Source organism: Pecten maximus, chromosome 4 (genome assembly GCF_902652985.1).
Source record: "Pecten maximus chromosome 4, xPecMax1.1, whole genome shotgun sequence".
NCBI classification, from domain to species: Eukaryota; Metazoa; Mollusca; class Bivalvia; order Pectinida; family Pectinidae; genus Pecten; species Pecten maximus.
Window position 1 is genome coordinate 32,322,854 of NC_047018.1, and position 22,812 is coordinate 32,345,665.

The 22,812-nt window shown below is 33.9% G+C and overlaps 1 protein-coding gene across 1 annotated transcript in view; it reads left to right on the forward strand.

Annotated features, from left to right (window-relative positions):
- The window catches only part of LOC117325856 (serine/threonine-protein kinase Sgk1-like), a 58,948-nt gene that overhangs the window by 18,114 nt on the left and 18,022 nt on the right, over positions 1-22,812 (forward strand). Inside the window, 3 exon segments of the mRNA XM_033882354.1 lie at positions 6,548-6,693; positions 20,531-20,621; positions 22,573-22,622. Coding sequence (XP_033738245.1) covers positions 6,548-6,693; positions 20,531-20,621; positions 22,573-22,622 — 287 coding nt within the window.

The following is a 22,812-nucleotide window of genomic DNA, read 5'->3' on the forward strand; positions in this document are numbered from 1 at the left end:
AGTAAGCCTAGAAGGTTGAACGTTAAGTATACAGTATAAGAGTATGAAATGGAATTTGTTGGCATTTTTTAATGCAATAAAGTTTTCTCATACAAATGACCTTGACCTAATCTCTAGGTTCGATAGATCAGATGTGTTAAAAACAGGTAAGAACCCTTGTCTCAAGTTCCCCAAGACCCAGAGTCCTGATACTTAGTGAGAAGGCACCTAGGTCGTAATGATATTTTTGCATAGAAATGACCTTGACCTATTTGTGGTGCCATCTTGACCCTTTTTTTAAGTTTACATTATTCAAGCATGTTGAAAATCATTTTCTCAAGCTGAAGAAGTTCAATAGTAGTGATATTGCCAGGAAATAGATACCTTGGAAAGAATCCTATTAAGTTTCCTTATATAAATGACCTTGACCTATTTTCAAAGTTACAAGGGTAAAATGATTAAGAAATCTCAAATGTCTTAAGACCCAGGGTACTTTATAATTTTTGACCAGATGATATATATGGGATGCCATTGAGTAGCTCTTAAAAGAAAGCTTCCATAATTATATCAATAATTTTCAAGGTCACATAGGGCAAACAGGCTGAAAACCTCTAGATTCTTCACTCATCTCATTTCAAAAGACTGAGGGTCTCTGGTCAAATAACAACAGTCAAGAACTCTTGTGGGAAAAGAAAAGAAGTATACATATTTCATATTATTTTTTGTTCAGACTTATTTGCTATAATAAATGGAGGTTAGCAACCCCAAAGGAGGATAAAAGACTGAAACAAATCATATAACTTATCGTTGTTAGAGAGTTGGTACAGTATTCTGTATATTGGTCACTTGGACAAATCGTATAACTTATCCTCATTAGAGAGTTGGTAGAGTATTGTGTGTATTGGTCACTGGGACAAATCGTATAACTTATCCTCATTAGAGAGTTGGTACAGTATTGTGTATATTGGTCACTGGGACAAATCGTATAACTTATCCTCATTAGAGAGTTGGTACAGTATTGTGTATATTGGTCACTGGGACAAATCGTATAACTTATCCTCATTAGAGAGTTGGTACAGTATTGTGTATATTGGTCACTGGGACAAATCGTATAACTTATCATCATTAGAGAGTTGGTACAGTATTGTGTATATTGGTCACTGGGACAAATCGTATAACTTATCCTCATTAGAGAGTTGGTACACTGTTCTGTATATTGGTCACTGGGACAAATCGTAAAACTTATCCTCATTAGAGAGTTGGTACAGTATTGTGTATATTGGTCACTGGGACAAATCGTATAACTTATCCTCATTAGAGAGTTGGTACAGTATTCTGTATATTGGTCACTGGGACAAATCGTATAACTTATCCTCATTAGAGAGTTGGTACAGTATTGTGTATATTGGTCACTGGGACAAATCGTATAACTTATCCTCATTAGAGAGTTGGTACAGTATTGTGTATATTGGTCACTGGGACAAATCGTATAACTTATCCTCATTAGAGAGTTGGTACATTATTGTGTATATTGGTCACTGGGACAAATCGTATAACTTATCATCATTAGAGAGTTGGTACGGTATTGTGTATATTGGTCACTTGGACACCCTACCTAAAAGTAAGGTTAATTTCTGAGCCAGCCAACACCTCAGGAGGCTACACACCTAGCTGTGAAGCTAATGTCCTGTCTATAGATCTCCAATCTGTCGCCTGCAGGGACAATGGTCAGTTCTGACCTGGACAGTCTGACTAATTGCATTGTCTTCTGTGTTGTATGAAGGATGGACACGGCTACCAGTCAGATGTGTAAGACTATCTTCAGAAAAAATGTGATGTTAATGAATCATTTAGAGGATTTAGGAGGATTATGAAATATTTGGAAGAATTAAGGTGAGTTTAGGTGTAACCTCAATTTCGACTTCACTTATTGGGAGAAAAAAACAACATATATGATGTCAATTTTGACTTCACTTTTTGGGAGAAAAAAACCCATATATAATCATGAAATCTGTGGAAAAATTGAGGTGAGTACAGGTTTCTCACTTATTTAGTATCATGGCTTGATTTTTGGGAAGGAGAAAACTTTAATAAATGTCACTTTGTAGTATGGAAAGTATTTTGAGCATCTGGAGCAAGGACGTATTTATAGCTGTTCTTTCTGCTGGACAAATATGATGATTAAAAAAATATGAAAACGATGAAGAAGTTTTACAATTAAATTATGTCAAAATTTATAATCGAGCGTCTCTCTAACATATTGGGATGGTCCAGGCACATTAGCATAGATCAGACACGAACTTGTTTCAATGGTAAGACCTGTATAGACAGTTGTTTATATATAGGTAATATGGACTTATATGACTGATCAGGTTATACCTTATGATCCATGCTTTTACTTTTCCATAGGGATCATGTAAGGATCATTCATAGCAAATAAACATCAAATCACAGACTGAATTCGAAATGTACAGAAAAATTGGCTTTGAACATAAATATCAAAGTAAAATAAATTGTTATAAATTTCGGTGGAATACACTTAATTTCTGCCATTGTCTTTATTAATAAAAGAGATTAGAACTTGTAAGAATCTTGGAGAGTTTTATAGCTGGTTGGGTCGATGAAGTGGGATGTTTTATTGATTCAGAGCTTGCCGTGCCACGATACACAAGGGTCTGTGTATCATGTGATTCTATCTGAATCATAATAAATCTGGGTTGGCATTATTTATATATAACAGGTATTTACTTAGACAATCTAATAAACAGTCGGATCTTACACTCTCATACATATTAAATATTTATTAAATGATATTCAATTTGACATGGACACAAGTTGACTTGTAGATATAAGGTACCGTATTTGACCTAATAAGGGCGCAGGGCGCGGGTAAATGACAGTGGGGGCGCCCTTATTAAGATTAGTTATTCTGAAGTTTTATGAAACAGACTATACCTTATAGCAGAATACCCAAGGTTGTGGAAACGGTAAAATATTCAGTCATAAAAATATTCCAGATGAAGATATCTATTCATTATCATATATTAAGCTTAAACATCACTTGAATACTCCTGTAAACTTGTAAACCATGCCAGCTGATCTTTAGACCAGAGAACGTGTGTTCCACCATTTATGTTCAAATGGAACTCTTTTGTGTTCTATTTATAGAAACAGGTGATTTCCCAGATCATATCAGACATCGTTTTCTTTGACCTAATAATTGATTTACAATGTCCTTTACTAGCTTTCTGTTCTGAACAAAAGTTATTTATCAACAAGAATGAAGTCTTTACTTTATCTTCAAATAAAGATGGTAAGTTATTATTTGTATGTGTGTTTAGTTTTGGGTGCTGAGAACTTTGCACTGACATGTCATATGTAGCCTGTAGGAATACACAAAATGTGGCGAAAACATGTGTTCCAGTTACTTAATTTGCTGAAGAAAATTGAACACATAAGTAGTAAAATATTTCACATGAATTATTACTTTTTAACACCATTTTGACACTCAGTCATAGATTTATTTCCTTGAAAAAAGGTAGGGGCGCCCTTATTAGGTCAAATACGGTATGTGATAAAACAGCATATTCATTTACTTAAATTGATATTAAGTCCATAATTCGTTGAACCAATGAATGTGTTTTCAGATTTTACATTACAATCAAGTGATATATAAGTGTCCATCACTTTAGAGGTTTTTCTCAAGTTCCTGTGGTGGTGGTAGTGGGAGGCAGTGGTTGTCCCTTAATAGGATGGATATTAGAAATATGTACATATATTTTAAAACTAATGAAGGAGATGATTCATTGTTTCTGCTGAATCTCAGACGGCCCTTCTTGTATATTATTGCATAGAGCTTTCCAGCTGATTACCTCCCCTGAATTTGAAAGTAGAATTATAATTGATGTGTCTTGTTTGTTTGTATGTGTATTTATTATGAACTGACAGTGTACATTGCTTTGAATAGATCAGAATTCAAAAAACATTTTCTTTCATAATTCAAAATTTGTGATATCTATATAGCCCAAACCTGTCCATAAAGAACATTCGAGAGAGACGAGAAAAGAAACTATAGATGATCATATAAAATGTTTCATGTTATATATGGAACTGAAAGAGGTTTTAAGGACAACTAGCTTAGCTGACATAGTGCTATAACTCCATCTTTCAGATGGTCACCATCTGGCATCAATTTATAAATCTAAATAACTTCTTCTCAATAACCAAAAGGCCTAATGTCATGATTCTGTTAGTAGTGTCTTGGATGACAACCTATGTTGTTCAAATGAATGACCTTGGCCTTCTTTCAAGGTAATAGATATCAAATGTGTGCAAATACATGTATTTAAATGGCTTTTCAATGACAAAGGGATCCATGCAGGGTTACAATATTGGATTAGGATTTATTTATCCAAATGACTTTGTACTTCCAAATGTGTTAAAACATTCAAACAACACCTCATTAACTATTGGGCCCTGGGTCTGTAGCATACTGGATTAAAGGGCTACTAAGTTAAAAGGCTGCTGAGTTTATTCAAATTTGTGACCTTAACATACTTTCAAGGGTCAAGTGAGTTAAAATCTTTAAATAACTTCTTCTTTTAGTAACCTAATGGCCCATGTGTATGCTATTAGACCAGTAGTATGCTGGGATGAAGTGATAGACTTTTTTTTCAAATGTATTAATTGTCTTTTTGAGGACTCTTTTTCAAATGTATTAATTATGTTTTTGGCTACTCTTCTATCAGAATAAAGAGGAATTCAGCTGATATCATCTACATTAATTAATTACCTAAATCAGCTTACCAGTAAAAACTGCATTAGTAACAAGTAAATGATACACTGTCCCATTTAATTGAGCCTCTTGCCAGTTGGTGACTTTTAGACCGTGATGTTAAATCATGTAACGTAATAAAACTTCCCATGCCAGTAATTTAGATATCTATAAAAAGAACTTCCTTGCAATTTTCGTTTTACAGTACATTTGGAATAAAATTCCATATCATTTATTAAAATACCATTTAGAGTGTTGACTTTTCAGTAGATTATTAACTACATGTACTATTAAGTTAAAATATCGATGTAGATATTAGTAAATCCTATATATATGTTACTAATAACCAGGAAATCCTGGAGACTGACAGTAATTTTCACCTGTGGGCCAATCAAAGGTGACACATTCTTTCTACCTGCCATTGACTGGTCATGTGACCAAATCATGGCCTAGCGGTGGTTCTGTTGTGTAGATATATGCTGTGGTAGTGTGTTGATGGGTTGACTTTTCAGTACAGGACAATATCAAATGTTCATACGACAAATGCTATTGAACTTTCATTACCATTTTCATATAAATACAAGTGATGGTGTTTGAAAAATTTTTCCAGGGAATTTTTAATTTAAAGGTAAGTTAATGATTTAATTTGCATGACAAAACAACTTAAGATTTTTGTGTATCAGATGTCAACTTACCTGTATGCAGTTTTAAAGTCTTTCGTAGGACAATTTATTGACAATTTTGATTTATTTATATAACTGGAATCAGTATTTGACCGCTTGTATTTATAAACATGATCGTACCAGATATGCCTTATCATTGACAAGCATGGCCTACATGTTAACATTATAAGAATGCCCTAGGAGTCCCTTCCAGTATCACATATATAACGTTATATAAATACAGGTAGATGATAAGCATATTTACTTTCTCAGGTAGTGTCAGATTTATTACAGGTTAAAATAAGCCACATTCCATTGAACTGTCTAAATAATTCTTATTCTAAAGCTTGGTGTAATCTGTGGTATTTACTGAATAAATTTTATAGAGTGATCGGTTCAGCAAAAGCTTTAATAAACAAAAGTAGCAGAGAAGTTAAGTTGTTATGAATTTTAAAAGAACTGTTGTAATGCAAGATAAAAAATATATATATATAACGGTAAGATATTAGCTACTTAGGTATACAGGTAATGAGAATGTTGTAGTTAATTGCTGTAATATGGAGGTATAACATTTTGGGCTCAGCTGTTTGTTTATTGAGATTGTTGAACTTTTTTTACAAGGGGTTATCATGGACATGACCTAGATATTCTACAACAGCAAATTAAGAACTCTCTAATTCCTGATCTCTCTCCCCCCCCCCCCCCCCTCTCCGATTCTCCTCCGTCCCCTCCTCCCTATTTCAGTATCCTTAATTACTGACAACACACAACACAGCCCTTTGTGGGTACTGTATAAAATACACTACACATGTGTACCACCTCTCATCAGGGTATACAACTCTACAGGCCTCCCATAATATTTTCATTATAAATATTGAACAGATTCACTTTCGTCCTGACAGACTTTGTGCTAATCTCTGCTGGCATGAGACTAGTGAATTGTACTGGTATTTGATGCCTATATATCCCACCCCACCTGATGTAGTTTTTCTCTCACAGTTCCCCAGGTCCGTTTGTAAGTCATTATAGGTAGCAGTAAAACCTGTGTGTTGTATTGGATGAAGATGTAGATAAGGCCAAATCAGGTATCCAGTACAGACCAGCTTTAATTTTCTTGCTATGTTTTACGCAGATAAAGAAGTTGTATCCAGAGTCCAACCTCCGACTGCCTGGAAAGAAAATATTTGGAAACTTGGATCCTGAATTTATCAAGCAACGAAGGGAAGGCCTTGATGATTTTATACAGAAACTTGTTTCTCATCCAAAGATCTCCCAGAAGTGAGTATATACATACAATAGAATTCATGCTTTGTAAGCTGGAAAAATAAGTTTACTTTAATTAAAAGTTTTTTACCCCTTTGTAGAGAATGGCAATTACAACGACTCTAAGCTTCTTTGTGTCAGATATGTTAAGTATGAATATCAATTGGTACACATCTTGTCTAGACTGCCTCATGTGTCTCAAATATTAAAATGATTAATGAAGTTGTGTTTGATGATATCAATGTCTTTATTATGTCTGATCCCCCCCCCCCCCCCCCCCCCCAAGGTCAAACTAGGGGAGATAATCTAGTAGAAAAAAATTCAGCTGGGCAATACTTTACACAAGCTTACCTTGGGTAAGGGCTGGTGGCCAGTCTTTCATCTGATTTTGCTTGCCTAGAGTGAATTTTCAATGAATTTTGAGATGCACTTTTGAGGGGAAAAGACAAAGAAATTAGATATTTCTTGTGAGCAGTCTCTACAAATTATATTGAGATTTGCCGTTCTGTTTTGACATGTCATAGGACATAAATTCAACACCTACATTGTGATAATAAAAAAGGGAGTCAAAGTATGACAATTTGTAACAGATAAACTCTTAGGAAGGCCTCTTCAGATTTGACTTGTGTTTACACCATGGTAGTCAACATCTGATTAAGTTTTAGTGGTTATTGTTAACTTTATGATTGGCTGAAAGGTCACACGTGAAAGGTCACACATGATTGCAGGCCTGAATGGAGTCCTCTTTCCTTACAAATTTCCTGGTTATTTATTTGTAGTTGTCAAGAAAACCATGGTTTTTGAATTTTTTAAATATTATTTTGACTATTTTTACGAAGAATTATGTAGAACGATAATTTAAGTCCAAACTACAGTATATTGTGTGTTTTTAATGTTTTTCTGTGACAAATTGCTGAAAAATATAGAGGAGAAAAAAAGTTAACAGGAACATTTGGAAAGTAACTTATAGAGGCTTTTACACCATAGACAGGTGGTAGGGCTGTGTTTGCTGTTTACATACATTATACATTAATTCATGGTACAATACCTTAATTCTATGGACATAAAAGTCATCTTCTGGCAAATAAGATTAAGCTTAACTTGATTAAGTATTACTTTTGTCAAGTATGTATGTTAATATCCCAAATAACTTTCTCAAGGTTAAGATAAAATGGCACAATTTTTATGATTTTACATGTCACTTTTGTTTTATGAATTTTCACTTTAAGCAAGAGAAACAATATTAACTCAAATTAAATCCATATTTTTGAATGATATGTGCAAGGTCAAGGTCATGGTGACTAGATACTGTTTTTATAAAGCATTGTCAAGGTCATAAGGATTGTTACTTTTTTAATATTTGTTTGTTTGCTGTGTTTATCGCCCCTTGAACAGCCAGGCTCATTTTGAGGTGGGGGTCTCCTTATAGTAGTTGGTGACTACCTCACTGATCAACATACAAGAGGTGCCATTCATAGCAATTAGGGTAAAGACTGGCCTGTTTCGCAGCTTCCTGAGAAACACAAACCGACATGGGTAGGGAGTGTATAAACTGTGCACCTCGGATCTTCACCAGAGGTTAAATGGCCGGCTCTCTAACTGAGCTAACATGGCCTTACTATTATTTTTTGATATTTTGAAGTCATTGTCATGGCCATAGAGGCTGTTTACTATTTTTACAAAGCATTACCAGGTCGTTGTAGCTTTAATTTATTTTAGAGTGAATTAAAGAGAGGAAAAGTCATTGTTATCCAATCTCTTTTATCCAATTACGAAGGATTGGTGTCTCATAATGCTGTACATCAGGACGCTAGCACTTATAAAGTTCTCTGACCAGGTTAGAGCAAAACAAGTAAGATATAATAAAAATGTAGGAATAGCCAAATCCTTCCACCTCGAGGCGACAATTACAATAATCACGTCGATTGTCACGACTTATTAACAATTCATTGTTGGTTTAACAGACGGGACAAGGTCTCCCACACCTTTCATTGAGGCCTTGGGCCACCTATTACCATACAACTAAGGTCCGGCCTGAACATGTACGCAGAATTACGTACATAGGTACAAGTGCACATAGTGCTATAGTAAGAGTGTGTTTACTGGTCGGTCAGTCATAGACCCAGACCACATTCCATAAGTTTGGTCACTGTAATGACAAAGGAAGGATTTAATGTCTCCAGCTTGGGTGTAGTGTGTACTCGTGTCCATCCCAGGAAACTCACACTTAAAGGTGAGTATAGAGGGTAAAGGTCAAATGAAGGTGTCATCGATGAACTGATACCGCTTTTTGGGGTTATTGTACTTTCTCTGATTTTTTCCTTATAAATTAACTTATCTAGAGAAAACTGTAAACATTTGTAAGAACTGATTTTGTTTGTATCATTTTGCTTGAAATGAACTTTTTTTTCAAATCTGACAAAGTCTTTGAAGCTCAATTAAGGCACAGGAGTGTGTGTGATACAACTTTTACTAAAGGAAATGAGATTAAAAGTTCTGTTAAAGTATTAACAAGTACTATTTAGGTACACATTTAAATGCCTATTGTATCGATCATACACCACATACCCAAACTTTCATTTGTATATCCAAAATCCTGCCACTTGATGTCTCGAATAATATCTGTACATATATATAACATCAGTAAAAAGTCTAGGTCTTACTTTTTAATTATAACCAAATTTGTGTAAGAATTTTTGCTGAATTAGGTTAGTGGCACTAGCTGCATTAAGATGGAGATTATCTGTTTATACAATAGACGTCCAAGGACTCCTGGTTAGCTTTCATTTACCTTTGTTCCTCAATGAATCCGGTCAAAAGTGTGCTCTTTAGTAATGTTTTCCCCCTAAGTTAAAGTAAATGAATTAATTTTAATTATCAAGACTAGTCTCATTTAAATCTTTTTATTTAATGTTTCAATGTAACGACTTGTCTAATCAAACAATACACTAATCTGATTAAAAAAATTCCAGAGCAGAAGATCGCTTCAGTGTTCCTCATCAGAGTCAGCTACATGCTTTAATTAGGAATTAATCCTGCGTAGTGTGTTCTGTTGACCCGTTGGTAATAAAACAGTTTCTTTAAAGTTGTTGACTCATCGTTTAACATGTGTTTGTCATAACTATGGTATAAGGAAATATAGCCTGGGGAGAACTCGCTCCTGTCAAACCTGACTGCCAGCCACCAGAATGGTGATGTAAGTTATCACTCCACAGACATTGGATGTAAACTCTGACTCCATATAATCTGCTGACATAACAATTGGGTGCAATGTTTGTATGGTTACATAAACAGCAAACCACAAAAATAAAAATAGATATTGCTATGATATATAAACAGGGACTGGCACAACTTGCCATATGTTATATTACTGAATGGTTCTAAAGTGAAAAACTGAATGTGTGCTCTGTACAGCCTGGTACTAATATACAAGTTTACTACTGGTCTCTTAAATCTTCTGCTGAAGTTAAATACTTAAGGAGAAACATTAGATTTTATAGCATTCCTACATTAACTCATTGATATCAGCCATGACACCAATATGAGCAAGTGTATCCCGTATCTTATCGTGAGCAACACTCTGACTTCTCTATATAAAACTATGTAATTCACGATCACTTAGTGATTTACCTTAAGGTCAAAAAGGTCAACTAAGTACAGAAAGGTCAGTGGAATGTCGCCTGGTCTGTATATCTTGATGAAAGTTGAAGGATGTCTTTGTTTAATTAGGTTACTATGACATTCATGGCTCGGTAAAGGTAGTGGTGCTGAAAACTGAAACGCTAGCTATATCTTAATCACTCACAGAGCACATGTACTGAAGTCACAGTGACCTTCATCTGAAAGTCAGTGGTGAAATAAGTGTCAATGTATTTAAGTATTTGCTAAGAAAAGGGAAATAATATATGATGATATATTATGCTTGTTCAGACCTTTATTTCTAATTAAGGATGATTCTGATCATATTTACCGTAATTACAGTCCACATTATTATGAAGTCTAATTAAGGCATTTGCATAAGGTCAACTCTGAAATTTTGTTAGTGAAATAAAAAGTTTGGTGTGATCATCATTCATGGTTTAAGGGTCAAAGGTCACACTTGACCACTTAAAAAAAACTGTTTGTGTCAGTAGTTATAGCAACTTGTGTTGGCTGAAGTGATATGTGTAAAGGCTAGTATGTATGGCCCATATTACCTGGTTGTGAATTTCTCCATTTTTTTTCTCTTTTCAAAACAATTGGAAAAAATGGAAAATATCCCTGTCCTAATAAGATGAAAATAGTGTCAAAACTGTGTGAGATAGTGGAAGGCCTGCAGAACAGTTGCCAATTTCGGCTAGACTTAATAATTAGTTTTGACAGAGTAATTCATGGTAGGAAATGTTTACATGTAATGATCAATTTATTGGAAGGGGTGGTGTTTACAATGATTATGGTAGTTGGATGTGTTGTGACCAAATATGGGAGTAGTTGGATGTGTCGTGACCAAATATGGTAGTAGTTGGATGTGTCGTGACCAAATATGGTAGTAGTTGGATGTGTCGTGACCAAATATGGTAGTAGTTGGATGTGTCGTGACCAAATATGGTAGTAATTGGATGTGTCGTGACCAAATATGGTAGTAGTTGGATGTGTCGTGACCAAATGTGGCCTTTGATGTCTGTATGACACAATTCGAGACATACATGTATTTTTTTTTTTTAATTTTTAATTTTTCAAAATTTTTACATGTATAAAATACACATCTTTTTTTTTCTTTCTTTTCCCACACACGCTTAATATTCTATTGGTTTTTTCCAAATTATAATTTTTGATACAAGATAATCAATGAATATCAATAAAAGATATCCAATCATTCTTACACTAATTTTTAATTACTATTTAGAAATCGCCATTTCATATATATTTTTCTCTGTATAGTTACAATATATGCACATGGTAGGCTTATTCTTAAAAATACTTGAAAATAATCAGTCAAAATTCCAAATCTAAATTTTATGATTGTTGAGTATGTTTTAAGCTTGTTAGAACACAAGCACAGTGAGAGAAAAGAAAGGTAGAACAAGAAATGTAAGGAAATAGAAAAAGAAGAAAGTTCACATTTAGAAAGAGAAAGCAAGAGAGAGGGAAAGGGAAGGGTCAGACTTAAACACTTAAAACATGATCATTTAAACCACTGTAAACACATAATTTCATATTACCACAATGTATGAGATAAAGGTCTATATAAGATCAAACATACATGTATTTAGTAAAATAATTAACTGGACTCCTTATGTACCTGAAGTGATCAAAGCAATGATTGAAATGATAATACTGCGGAGGGAAATATGGTAAATGTAGTCTTTGTTAAATATGTTTGATCGATATATTCACTCCCCTATATTACTACATACATTATTCATGCTTATGAACTAAATGGTTTATTGAGGGAAATACAGTAAATGGTTTTTTTTTTTCAAAAAATTGGATTGATATGTATTCCTTCTCTTATAACTACAATGTCAGTGTCTTGAATAAAAAGAATAACTTCATGATTTATAACTGGGCGTCAGCTAACGTCAAATCAATCAATATATGCATAAATTGGCTTTTGGTTTGACTTGTCAAGGTAGAAGAAGGATGTATGTTGAATTTTTACAATTGAACCATTCACTTATGAATGAAAAATAGAGTTTCATGTTCAGCGTAACACTTTCCCCAGAGTGATGAATGATTAATTTATGCTAATGAGGTTGGTAGGTTAACCACAAGAAATATATGCCATTCGTTGAGGAACTTTTATGAATGACCTCTTGGTGGGAAAGTGTATGTAAATATATCATTAGGAAGGATTGCCATGAGTGAGAGAGAGACTGGGAAGTCGGCCCTTAGTGACAAACTATGGAGAGGTCTAATTCTATTCCATAAACAGCCATAAACATTTGACCTAAGCACTGTAAAACATTTGTTACCTTGGTGTTACTTTATATAGATAGTAAACAGTAGACAATTACAATAAAGCCATAATCTTGTTGACATGCCTAAACTAACCTTTGTATTTAAGTAGCTATAAAAAAATGTTATTTTTAGTTTACCCATGACATGACGAGTCTTTGACTTTATACCATGGCGCGTCGTTTGTCGTCAAAGCTTTTTGCCACCGCCATTTTATTGAGGGAAAGATGCAATTTATATTTAGCATACGACCTCACAGGTGACCCCCAATATCTGCCTCCTTATTTTATTGTGCCCATCCAGGGTCATCATTCTTATTAATCCATTTTGATAGCTTTCATAAAAGCTTTATAAAATTTCATACAAACCTCCATATGAGCATATTTTTAGTTAGCTATTTCAGGTTTCCAAGGTTACAGGTCTCTGGAATTATTTATAGAAATTGTTGCCCAGTTCGTTTTTGTTTTGTTCATCTCTTGTAGTTTCAATTTACATTTTAATTTGGATTTTTATCAAAATTCAAGTATAAGCATATTATTTGATGCTATGGTAGCTATACATAGGATTTCACAATTCGAAGGTCAAGGCCACAGACACTTGTTATTTATAGAAAATCATTAGTTGAGTTGATGTCTTAAATTCCCTGAAACGTCTTTATTTCTTAATGCATTACCATTTATTTATACAAAGGTCAAGTATGGAAATACTATGTACATATGTGTTTGGACAATTAAATGATCAGAAGATCTTAATAGTAAGATATATGGACTGAATTCATCATTAAAAACAAAAAAATAAAAACAAATTCTTATGAATATTAAATGCTACAACATGTATTATTTATTGGGGTCCCAAATTAGGCTTTAAAATTTTTAAAATATATGCAAGGTATATGTATTTACATTTCTTCTGTTGTAAGGAGAAAAAGTTATGAAATGACAGTTTATGTACAAAATGTACTAAAGAAAGTGACCCCTGATAAGTAGATTGTCACTTCGTTCAGCAGCCTATATAAATTAACTCCTCTGTAATTTCAGTCTGGGACAGGATGACAACTAGAAATTAACCCACATTTCCTGTCGGCCACTTGTACATAAAAGTGTCCTAGATATGATATTCAGCCGACATTAATCAGAAGATTTGAGTCTGATGTGACATCTAAACTAGCAGTATCTGACCACTCCACGGTGACCTGTATTGCTTTGACATGGAAACATTTTCGATGGTCACTATAACCAGTCTGAAATACATATGTCAGGATGAAAATGATGAAATAACTTAGTCTTTGGCATAAAATATAAAAAAGAAAGTTCCAGCCATTTCTGGAAAGGGATTTACAAGGATATTTAAATGTAGTCATGTTATTTATGTAAATATTTTGAAATTTAGAAATTCTGAAACAGTTGCATTTATGCTGGAATGCACTTCCTCAGCCTTTTCCAAGCTGATTCTCGAGGAGCCCTTCTGTGAGACATGTTAAACACTACACCCGTTCTCAGTGCTCCCTATATATTAAAACACTACACCCGTTCTCAGTGCTCCCTATATATTAAAACACTACACCCGTTCTCAGTGCTCCCTATATATAATCTGCATGAGAAGTAGGAGTCTTTAAATTATGTTGTCTCATTATAAATTCAAAAAACAGAATAGTTACATTTAATTTGGAGTTAATTATTTTGTACGGTATTAATGCAATGAAATGTAATATTTACTTTTGATTGGTCGAGCACTCTGATACATGTGATCAATGCGTGGTGGTATATAACTTTTAATCATACGTTGACCTGTTCCAGTTTTATTTTGGCACCTGTCTCGATATTTTTGTTTTGTAATCTACAACGTTTTGGGAGAGCTGTACTAAACAACCCTTCCACTAGCATGGTACAAAACTTCATTTTGATTTGCTTTTAAGCCACACACAAGTCTGTTGTTGACAGCAAGTAGAAAGTGTCAAATTAATTTCAATGATTTCGACAACATTTTGAAATAGTTCCAAGCTATGTACTTAGGTAAACTTTTGACCTTGGTTTTATCACAGTACACAGGTATCCTGTTGGTCAATGACACATAATGTATATATATATATAGAGAGAGAAATGTATGTGGCACTTCAAGCAGCTAATGCTGCCTCTTTGATCTTTTCTAAATGATATGTTACACACCATGCAATACATGTATATTACAACAATATATTACACACCATACAATACATGTATATTACAACAATATATTACACACCATACAATACATGTATATTACAACAATATGTTACACACCATACAATACATGTATATTTCAACAATATATTACACACCATACAATACATGTATATCACAACAATATATTACACACCATACAATACATGTATATCACAACAATATATTACACACCATACAATACATGTATATTTCAACAATATATTACACACCATACAATACATGTATATCACAACAATATATTACACACCATACAATACATGTATATTACAACAATATATTACACAACATACAATACATGTATATTACAACAATGTGTTACACACCATACAATACATGTATATTACAACAATGTGTTACACACCATACAATACATGTATATTACAACAATGTGTTACACACCATACAATACATGTATATTACAACAATATATTACACACCATACAATACATGTATATTACAACAATATATTACACACCATACAATACATGTATATTACAACAATATGTTACACACCATACAATACATGTATATTACAACAATATGTTACACACCATACAATACATGTATATTACAACAATATATTACACACCATACAATACATGTATATTACAACAATATATTACACACCATACAATACATGTATATTACAACAATATGTTACACACCATACAATACATGTATATTACAACAATATGTTACACACCATACAATACATGTATATTACAACAATATGTTACACACCATACAATACATGTATATTACAACAATATGTTACACACCATACAATACATGTATATTACAACAATATATTACACACCATACAATACATGTATGAGATTCTAATTATCACATACCTTTTATTTTTAAAAACAGTGTAAAAACATCAATTGTATCTTCCCTAACCAAGGGTTACACCATTTCATTGTATGGAGCTTAGCGTAGTGAAACCCTTGGTTAGCGGAGATGCAATTGACAGAGTGGCATTTTTTCAGTCCATTTCTCTTCCTTTTGTGCTATCACAAGTTGAATGTTAGACCACAAAGAACTGAATGCTATATCACAGCCCTGCAAGGTGTCATTAAACTATTGTTTACTTGATACAAATTTATGTAATGGGTGTTATGCCACTGATAACAGGGTAGTTATGTGACGGGTGTTATGCCACTGTTAACAGGGTAGTTATGTGATGGGTGTTATGCCACTGATAACAAGGTAGTTATGTGACGGGTGTTATGCCACTGTTAACAAGGTAGTTATGTGACGGGTGTTATGCCACTGATAACAGGGTAGTTATGTGACAGGTGTTATGCCACTGTTAACAAGGTAGTTATGTGACGGGTGTTATGCCACTGATAACAGCATAGTTATATGACAGGTGTTATGCCACTGTTAACAAGGTAGTTATGTGACGGGTGTTATGCCACTGATAACAGGGTAGTTATGTGACAGGTGTTATGCCACTGTTAACAAGGTAGTTATGTGACGGGTGTTATGCCACTGATAACAGCGTAGTTATGTGACAGGTGTTATGCCACTGTTAACAAGGTAGTTATGTGACGGGTGTTATGCCACTGATAACAGGGTAGTTATGTGATAGGTGTTATGACACTGATAACAAGGTAGTTATGTGATAGGTGTTATGACACTGATAACAAGGTAGTTATGTGACGGTGTTATGCCACTGATAACAAGGTAGTTATGTGATAGGTGTTATGACACTGATAACAAGGTAGTTATGTGACGGTGTTATGCCACTGATAACAAGGTAGTTATGTGATAGGTGTTATGACACTGATAACAAGGTAGTTATGTGACGGTGTTATGCCACTGATAACAGGGTAGTTATGTGACGGTGTTATGCCACTGATAACAAGGTAGTTATGTGATAGGTGTTATGACACTGATAACAGGGTGTTATGTAGTTTTGGTGGTCGATATCTGTAATATATAGTATGGCTGTGCCAATTGTCCCAGATATACAACTTTTTCAGAAGTGGAGTCGAGTAAATGAAGGTTGACTGAGAGAAGTGAACAAAAAAAAGACATGAGATATCTTTAACAATCCTGTCTTTGTTGTCCCTGGCAGCTGATAAGTGAATTCCTTTAAATTGTTCCCTCATCTATATACTTATAATCTGTCATGTCCAGGTCACGGCCATGGAGTTAGCTGGACTATAAATATTCTGTTCTATTTATAACAAAGGTGACTCTTATATGGCAAGTGATGATTAACATCCCATCATAATGCTGTTTGTCCATCTAATACCTGGACTGTCAAAGGCGATGTTTGGCACCTTATAAGTGGATCGAAATAAAGTTGGTAAATCAGAATAAGTCCGAACAAATGTTAAGATGGAAGTGCTCTTACCAAGCACCTGGTCACTTGATCAGTTTGGTTATCATCAACACGGAATTTCGTCATAAATGATTGTAAACCAGTCACGGTTCATCGGTGACACATTTTACTTCTTTCATGACCCAAGCTGTGTTCAGGCGATGTGAGGGGGTTGACTTTTGCCCTTCTGTGCCGGGACATCGACAAGGTCGGAATTGCTCCCACGCATTACCTACATCATGACCCCTACAAGCAGCCATTTTTAGTCTGATGCTGTTCAGTGAACGGCCAGTCCTGTATGAAACACTGTCCATTAATAGTGTTTTAGTAATGTTCTCCCTAATACTGACTTTAGGGAATCTGATCAAAATATCTTGTTTAACAGAAGACTAAACTGTTGAATACTCTATTTGAAACAAGTATCCTGGCCAATATAAATAAATATTTTTGACATATCATTAGTTTTGAAATATGGTAGTAGTTAAAAGTGGTTTACAAATTAGCTCCCAAAATTTAAATACTAAACTTTGCCGATAAGTATGGTATATTTGTCTCTTGACCAACCTTGACATCAGACACGGTCACTCACAGGAAAGTTATAAAGTGTCATTCACTTATGTCAGAAGTGAAAGTGCAAAAGTTCACATTGGCTAATTACATAGGAGACTCGGGTTTTTTTTGTTTTTTTGTTTTTTTTTTAGCCTGACATATAGCTACATGTACTGTGTATATCACTGGTGCTATTTTTGGCTGTTTTATCAGATAAATTGTTCTGTAGTTGTATATGTTTATGTTTCGGCTATTTTTGTTTTTCATCTGATAACAACATTGAAAGGCTATTTTTTTTTTTTGAAAGGCTATTTACTGTTGCAATAATTGCTGACATACCTTTTTGAGATATCCCCCTTAAGGGGAGCTAAAGTCAGACATGCATACTTCAAGGTGATCTTCACAACAATTCATGTTTGTAAGAAAAAAAAAACCTAGCTGTAATTGTAACATTTTAAAACATTAACTTTTGATTTACCTGAGCAACAGGTAGGTACACATAATGTATATGATTAAATCTAAGCTAGTGTCTGTCTCCAATATCTATGTTATCTGCATATGTAAGCCTGGCTATGGAAACTGTATTATGATATAGGGCGCTCGAGTATACACAGCGCCACTCTGTGTATCAGCTGGTACACTGACTACAGCACTGCCTGAAATTCACAAGTTTCCTGGACGGCTAGCATACACTGTGGTTTTCTTAATTTACTGCAAGATCAGCTGTTTACAGTTTAAATGTTTTGAAATTGAAATATACCAGGAATTTTGGATATTATTACCATATCCTCACTCAACAAACATTCTAAACCAGCTGTAGAGATCAAGTTTTAAATTTCTATTTCTTTAAGGACGTATTTGATTGTGATTGGTGAATTTTTTGGAAACTATTCCTGATTAAGTGTAATTGAGTTTACATTCTCATTAAGTATGAGTGTTTCGGATGTTTTTTATTCCCAATGAGCCTCATCTAAAGGTAAGACAAACACTATACCTGATAGGTCAAGAGGTTATACTTGTTATAAGTATATAGACGTGGTAACATAATTAGTACCTATTCAAGCCATATGGCGGATAAATGATATACATTGACGTCAGAATTACGCATATTTATCATAGCGGGGGTTAAAAGATGTCTGTTTTCAATATCCCCCGTGGTCTTACATGTAGTGCGAATTAACAACCTTGCATGCTAGAATCTGATAGTCATTCCAAGAGTATGATGTTCACTTTAAATTAAATACCATTACTTATGGTTAAAGTGTTGGGTTAATTTTTTAAAACCGTTATGGTAATTGAATATATTATTTGGACAATTTATATTGAATATGTTATTTGGACAATTTTTTAGATCATAAGAAGAAAATTTGTGAATACCGTATAGCTTTGAAGCCAATATGTACTTTTATTTATTGTTAATGTTCTTAGCTGCCATTTTATGAGGGGCATAATGGTCTCATTCACTGTATCCAGCTGGATTTCAACAATCTTACAGAAACATCTTTCCCAAACAGACTGGACATAAAACATGATATAAAGATCAAGTATTTGTATACTTGATCGTGTTTCTAGGTTCATTTAAGGTCAGCTGTTATCATTCATCATTAAAATGTTCCAACAGTAAATTGATTTGCATGAATGAGATACTTGGGTTTGCTCAATGCTGTACAAACATTTTCTTGTAATCAAATTTTTTTTTACTTTCCTTATATATCGCAGCATATTACACGCACATTTATTGATTATTTCTTAATTAACTACCAAAGAATCTGCCATCGAGGTCCGACCGTATATTTGTAAATGTACCTGATAAAATGGTCTTGTGATTCATAGCTCTTGCAGACATGTACAATGTGCATGCAGTATTCATATGTCAAAGTTTTCCATCACTGGCACTACAGCTAAGGTCTTATGAAGGTGGATTAAAAGATGACACGGCCTCTCTGGGAGGACATTATAGTGTTCCTCACTGAAATGTCACAAACAGTAGAGACACTTATGTGCTTATAGAGAAATATCACCAATATCATTGTGATGTCATGAAAGAAAATAAAATAAAAAGATTTATTTCCAATGTTATTAAATGAAAGAAAAACCATTTTGATTTTTCCAATCTACCTTAAATAATGAGACAGCTGAAAAGTGATAATATTTGGTATATCAAGATTAAGATTCTTCAGTGTTTTATATCAAGTTAGACGAGATGACCACTGAAGCTAGCAAAGCTGTCGTATATTGTGGAGTTTTTTTCAGGATGACTGAAGTTCCTGAGTTCCTCAATATCCCCCCTTTATCTTACCAAAGCTCAGGGATATTTATACCAGATATGTTTGGTGGCCAATTTGGTACACAGTGTTGTATAAAGATATTGAATTCATGTGAATGAACAGCAGGCAAACTTTTATAATTGACCCCTTCTCTGTCCTAGGTTTGAGTCCCAAATCTTAAGTCAATGCATTTTTCTTCTCCTATCTCATTTACTGTTTAAAGAAATCAAGTAATTCATGTCCAATGGTACTGTATACTGACATACTTGTGCCTGTGTCTTTTAAAGTCACATACTTTTATAAAAGCGAATGTGTTGTGGGGGAACTTGGCTGAGGTACATCAGTAAAATACTCCAATGGTTCATTGAGTAGAAGGTCCAAGGTTTGATTATGGTCTTTTCGTTTTATTTTACTTATCTATTACACAGCTATGACAATATTTGTTCTGAATACACAGAGATCAGATTAAACAGGTTTTAATGTGTTAAAAATCTTTAAAGTTCATCAAAATATTAAGAATCAACTATCTTTGTTTTTTTCAGTCCGGAGGTGAGAGCATTCCTGACATTAGACAATCCGCGCAATGCTCAGGAACCTGTAGATACTGACACATTTGACGACTCGGACGCGATGGTGAGTACAGACTTTTGTGTTGATAACTGTTAAGTCTCAGTCTTTGTGCCCTAACTGCTGTTGGTAAATGACAGTAAAGGTTTAGAAATAAATGAACAGAAGAAAATGAGTATTGACAGCATGTTTGAACACCTGTATTGTACTGTTGAGTGATGTAGGCAGAACTCTTGGCATTGAAGTGAACTTCCATTGGAGTCTGTGATGTAGACTTTGTTAGAAGTATCAGCCAATTCTTTGATTAAATTATCCGAGGTCAGATTAGGTGTTTCATGTTTGTACGTGAAGTAAAATAAAGTAAAGAAAATTTGGATGTATTTAATCTTTGGAAGGTTGCCATTCAAGCTTGGTGTCTACTGTAAAAATGGTTGTTTTCAAGGGTTTCCATTTTCACCATATTTTTGAAGATAAAATGAAATAAAAAATATAGACCTTTACATATGTGTAATATAATACATTTGTATATGAAATGAAATATTTTTTAAAACTATGATAAAAAATCACTGATTTCACTTCAGTTCAGACAAGAAGTAAATCTACAAAAAATTAAGCAATTAAAAACCCTTTGACAGCATGCATGTGTATCTTTTAAAATAAATAAATAATAAAGATAAATGCAGATAGTACATCTAATGTGATCCAACTGTACTAACCCAGTGTAAATATACTCCACAAGTACATAATACATGTACAATGTATATATATCTTATTTAATATGAAAATATGATTATAAATAATAAATAATTTACATAATTCTGGTCTTCTTACTTTTATATATATATATATATATAAATGTATATAAAATTTCTTTGAAATGGGGAGCCAGATTAATGCATTGTTACTGAAGCTAAGCCAATAAAGAAATTGTGTTTGAAGGGGAAATTGATCCTGTTGAGAACAAACATAGATCAATCATTTTTATCACTTAAAGTTAACCACAATATCACATTCATCTGTTTTAATGACAATTCTTTCATGCATGTTGTGTTTTATTGAAATTTGGCAGACAGCCTCCTTTACTTAATTACAAATCCAGACAAACGAGGTCTGTGAAGGTGTATGAGTCATGAAGTATTTAATGTCCTTTGCATTATGTAACTGCTAGTAATTAGCATTTATGAAAATTTATTTGAAGATATTTGGGTCAAATTAGTATCTGTATAACATCTAATGTTAATGAGACTGAATGTAGAAACACTCAAGACGTCCATGGTAACATGTAGCTCGACAGAAAATTACTCAGAAAGTATATGGAAATAAATGACTAGATAAAACTGTGTGTTGTCACAAGAACATCAGATTAAATCATATTAAATTCTAAAAAAATGTTGAATTATCCAATATATGGTATTTAAGCACTTTTTGAACTGAAAGTAATTTTGTCTACAAACAATGCTTTCAAAAATCCATTTAACACACTTTCTATTCATTGGATTTTAGTCACAATAAGTTTCAAACTCATACAGTCTTAAAGTCTGAAATTCTCACTATAATTTCTGTATAATGTTTCATTGAAAAATCTTTCCAAACAAAACTTGATTATTTTAAATTGGGGAGAAAGATACCATGCAGGTACTGACCGTAGGCCGGTGGTTTTTCTCCGGGTACTCCGGCTTTCCTCCACCTCCAAAACCTGGCACGTCCTTAAATGACCCTGGCTGTTAATAGGACGTTAAACAAAAACAAACCAAACCAAACCATGCAGATTTACTCAGCCATGCCTCACAAGCATCCATGGTAGGGAAGTGTGTCATCCAGTCGCAATATACCACTCGGAGATAATGATCCGTTACATTGAGTGTATAGGCTATTAAGCCAGAGGTCCTGGGTTCGATTCCTAACAGAGACATTGAAATATACATGTAATTGATGTTTGATTATGACCTCTGTTACATTTATAGGTAATCAACCCATTTGTACTGTTAATGAAAAGCAATGACCATTTTATTTTTAGGATCGGAAGGACACCAACCCGGTTAATCTTGGGCCAAGTGAACGTACATGGTAAATGGCTTTGTTTATCATTTGTTTTTGTCATAAATGTGCCAGGAGGACTAGATTACTGCTGGTCGGATTTCAGACATTTTCATTACTGCTGAAAGTGCAAGTCACTCACCTGCATTTGCGTATTGTAATAGTCATCTGATTTATGTAAGATATTAACATATTAAAAAGGTCTTTGTCGTCATAATCT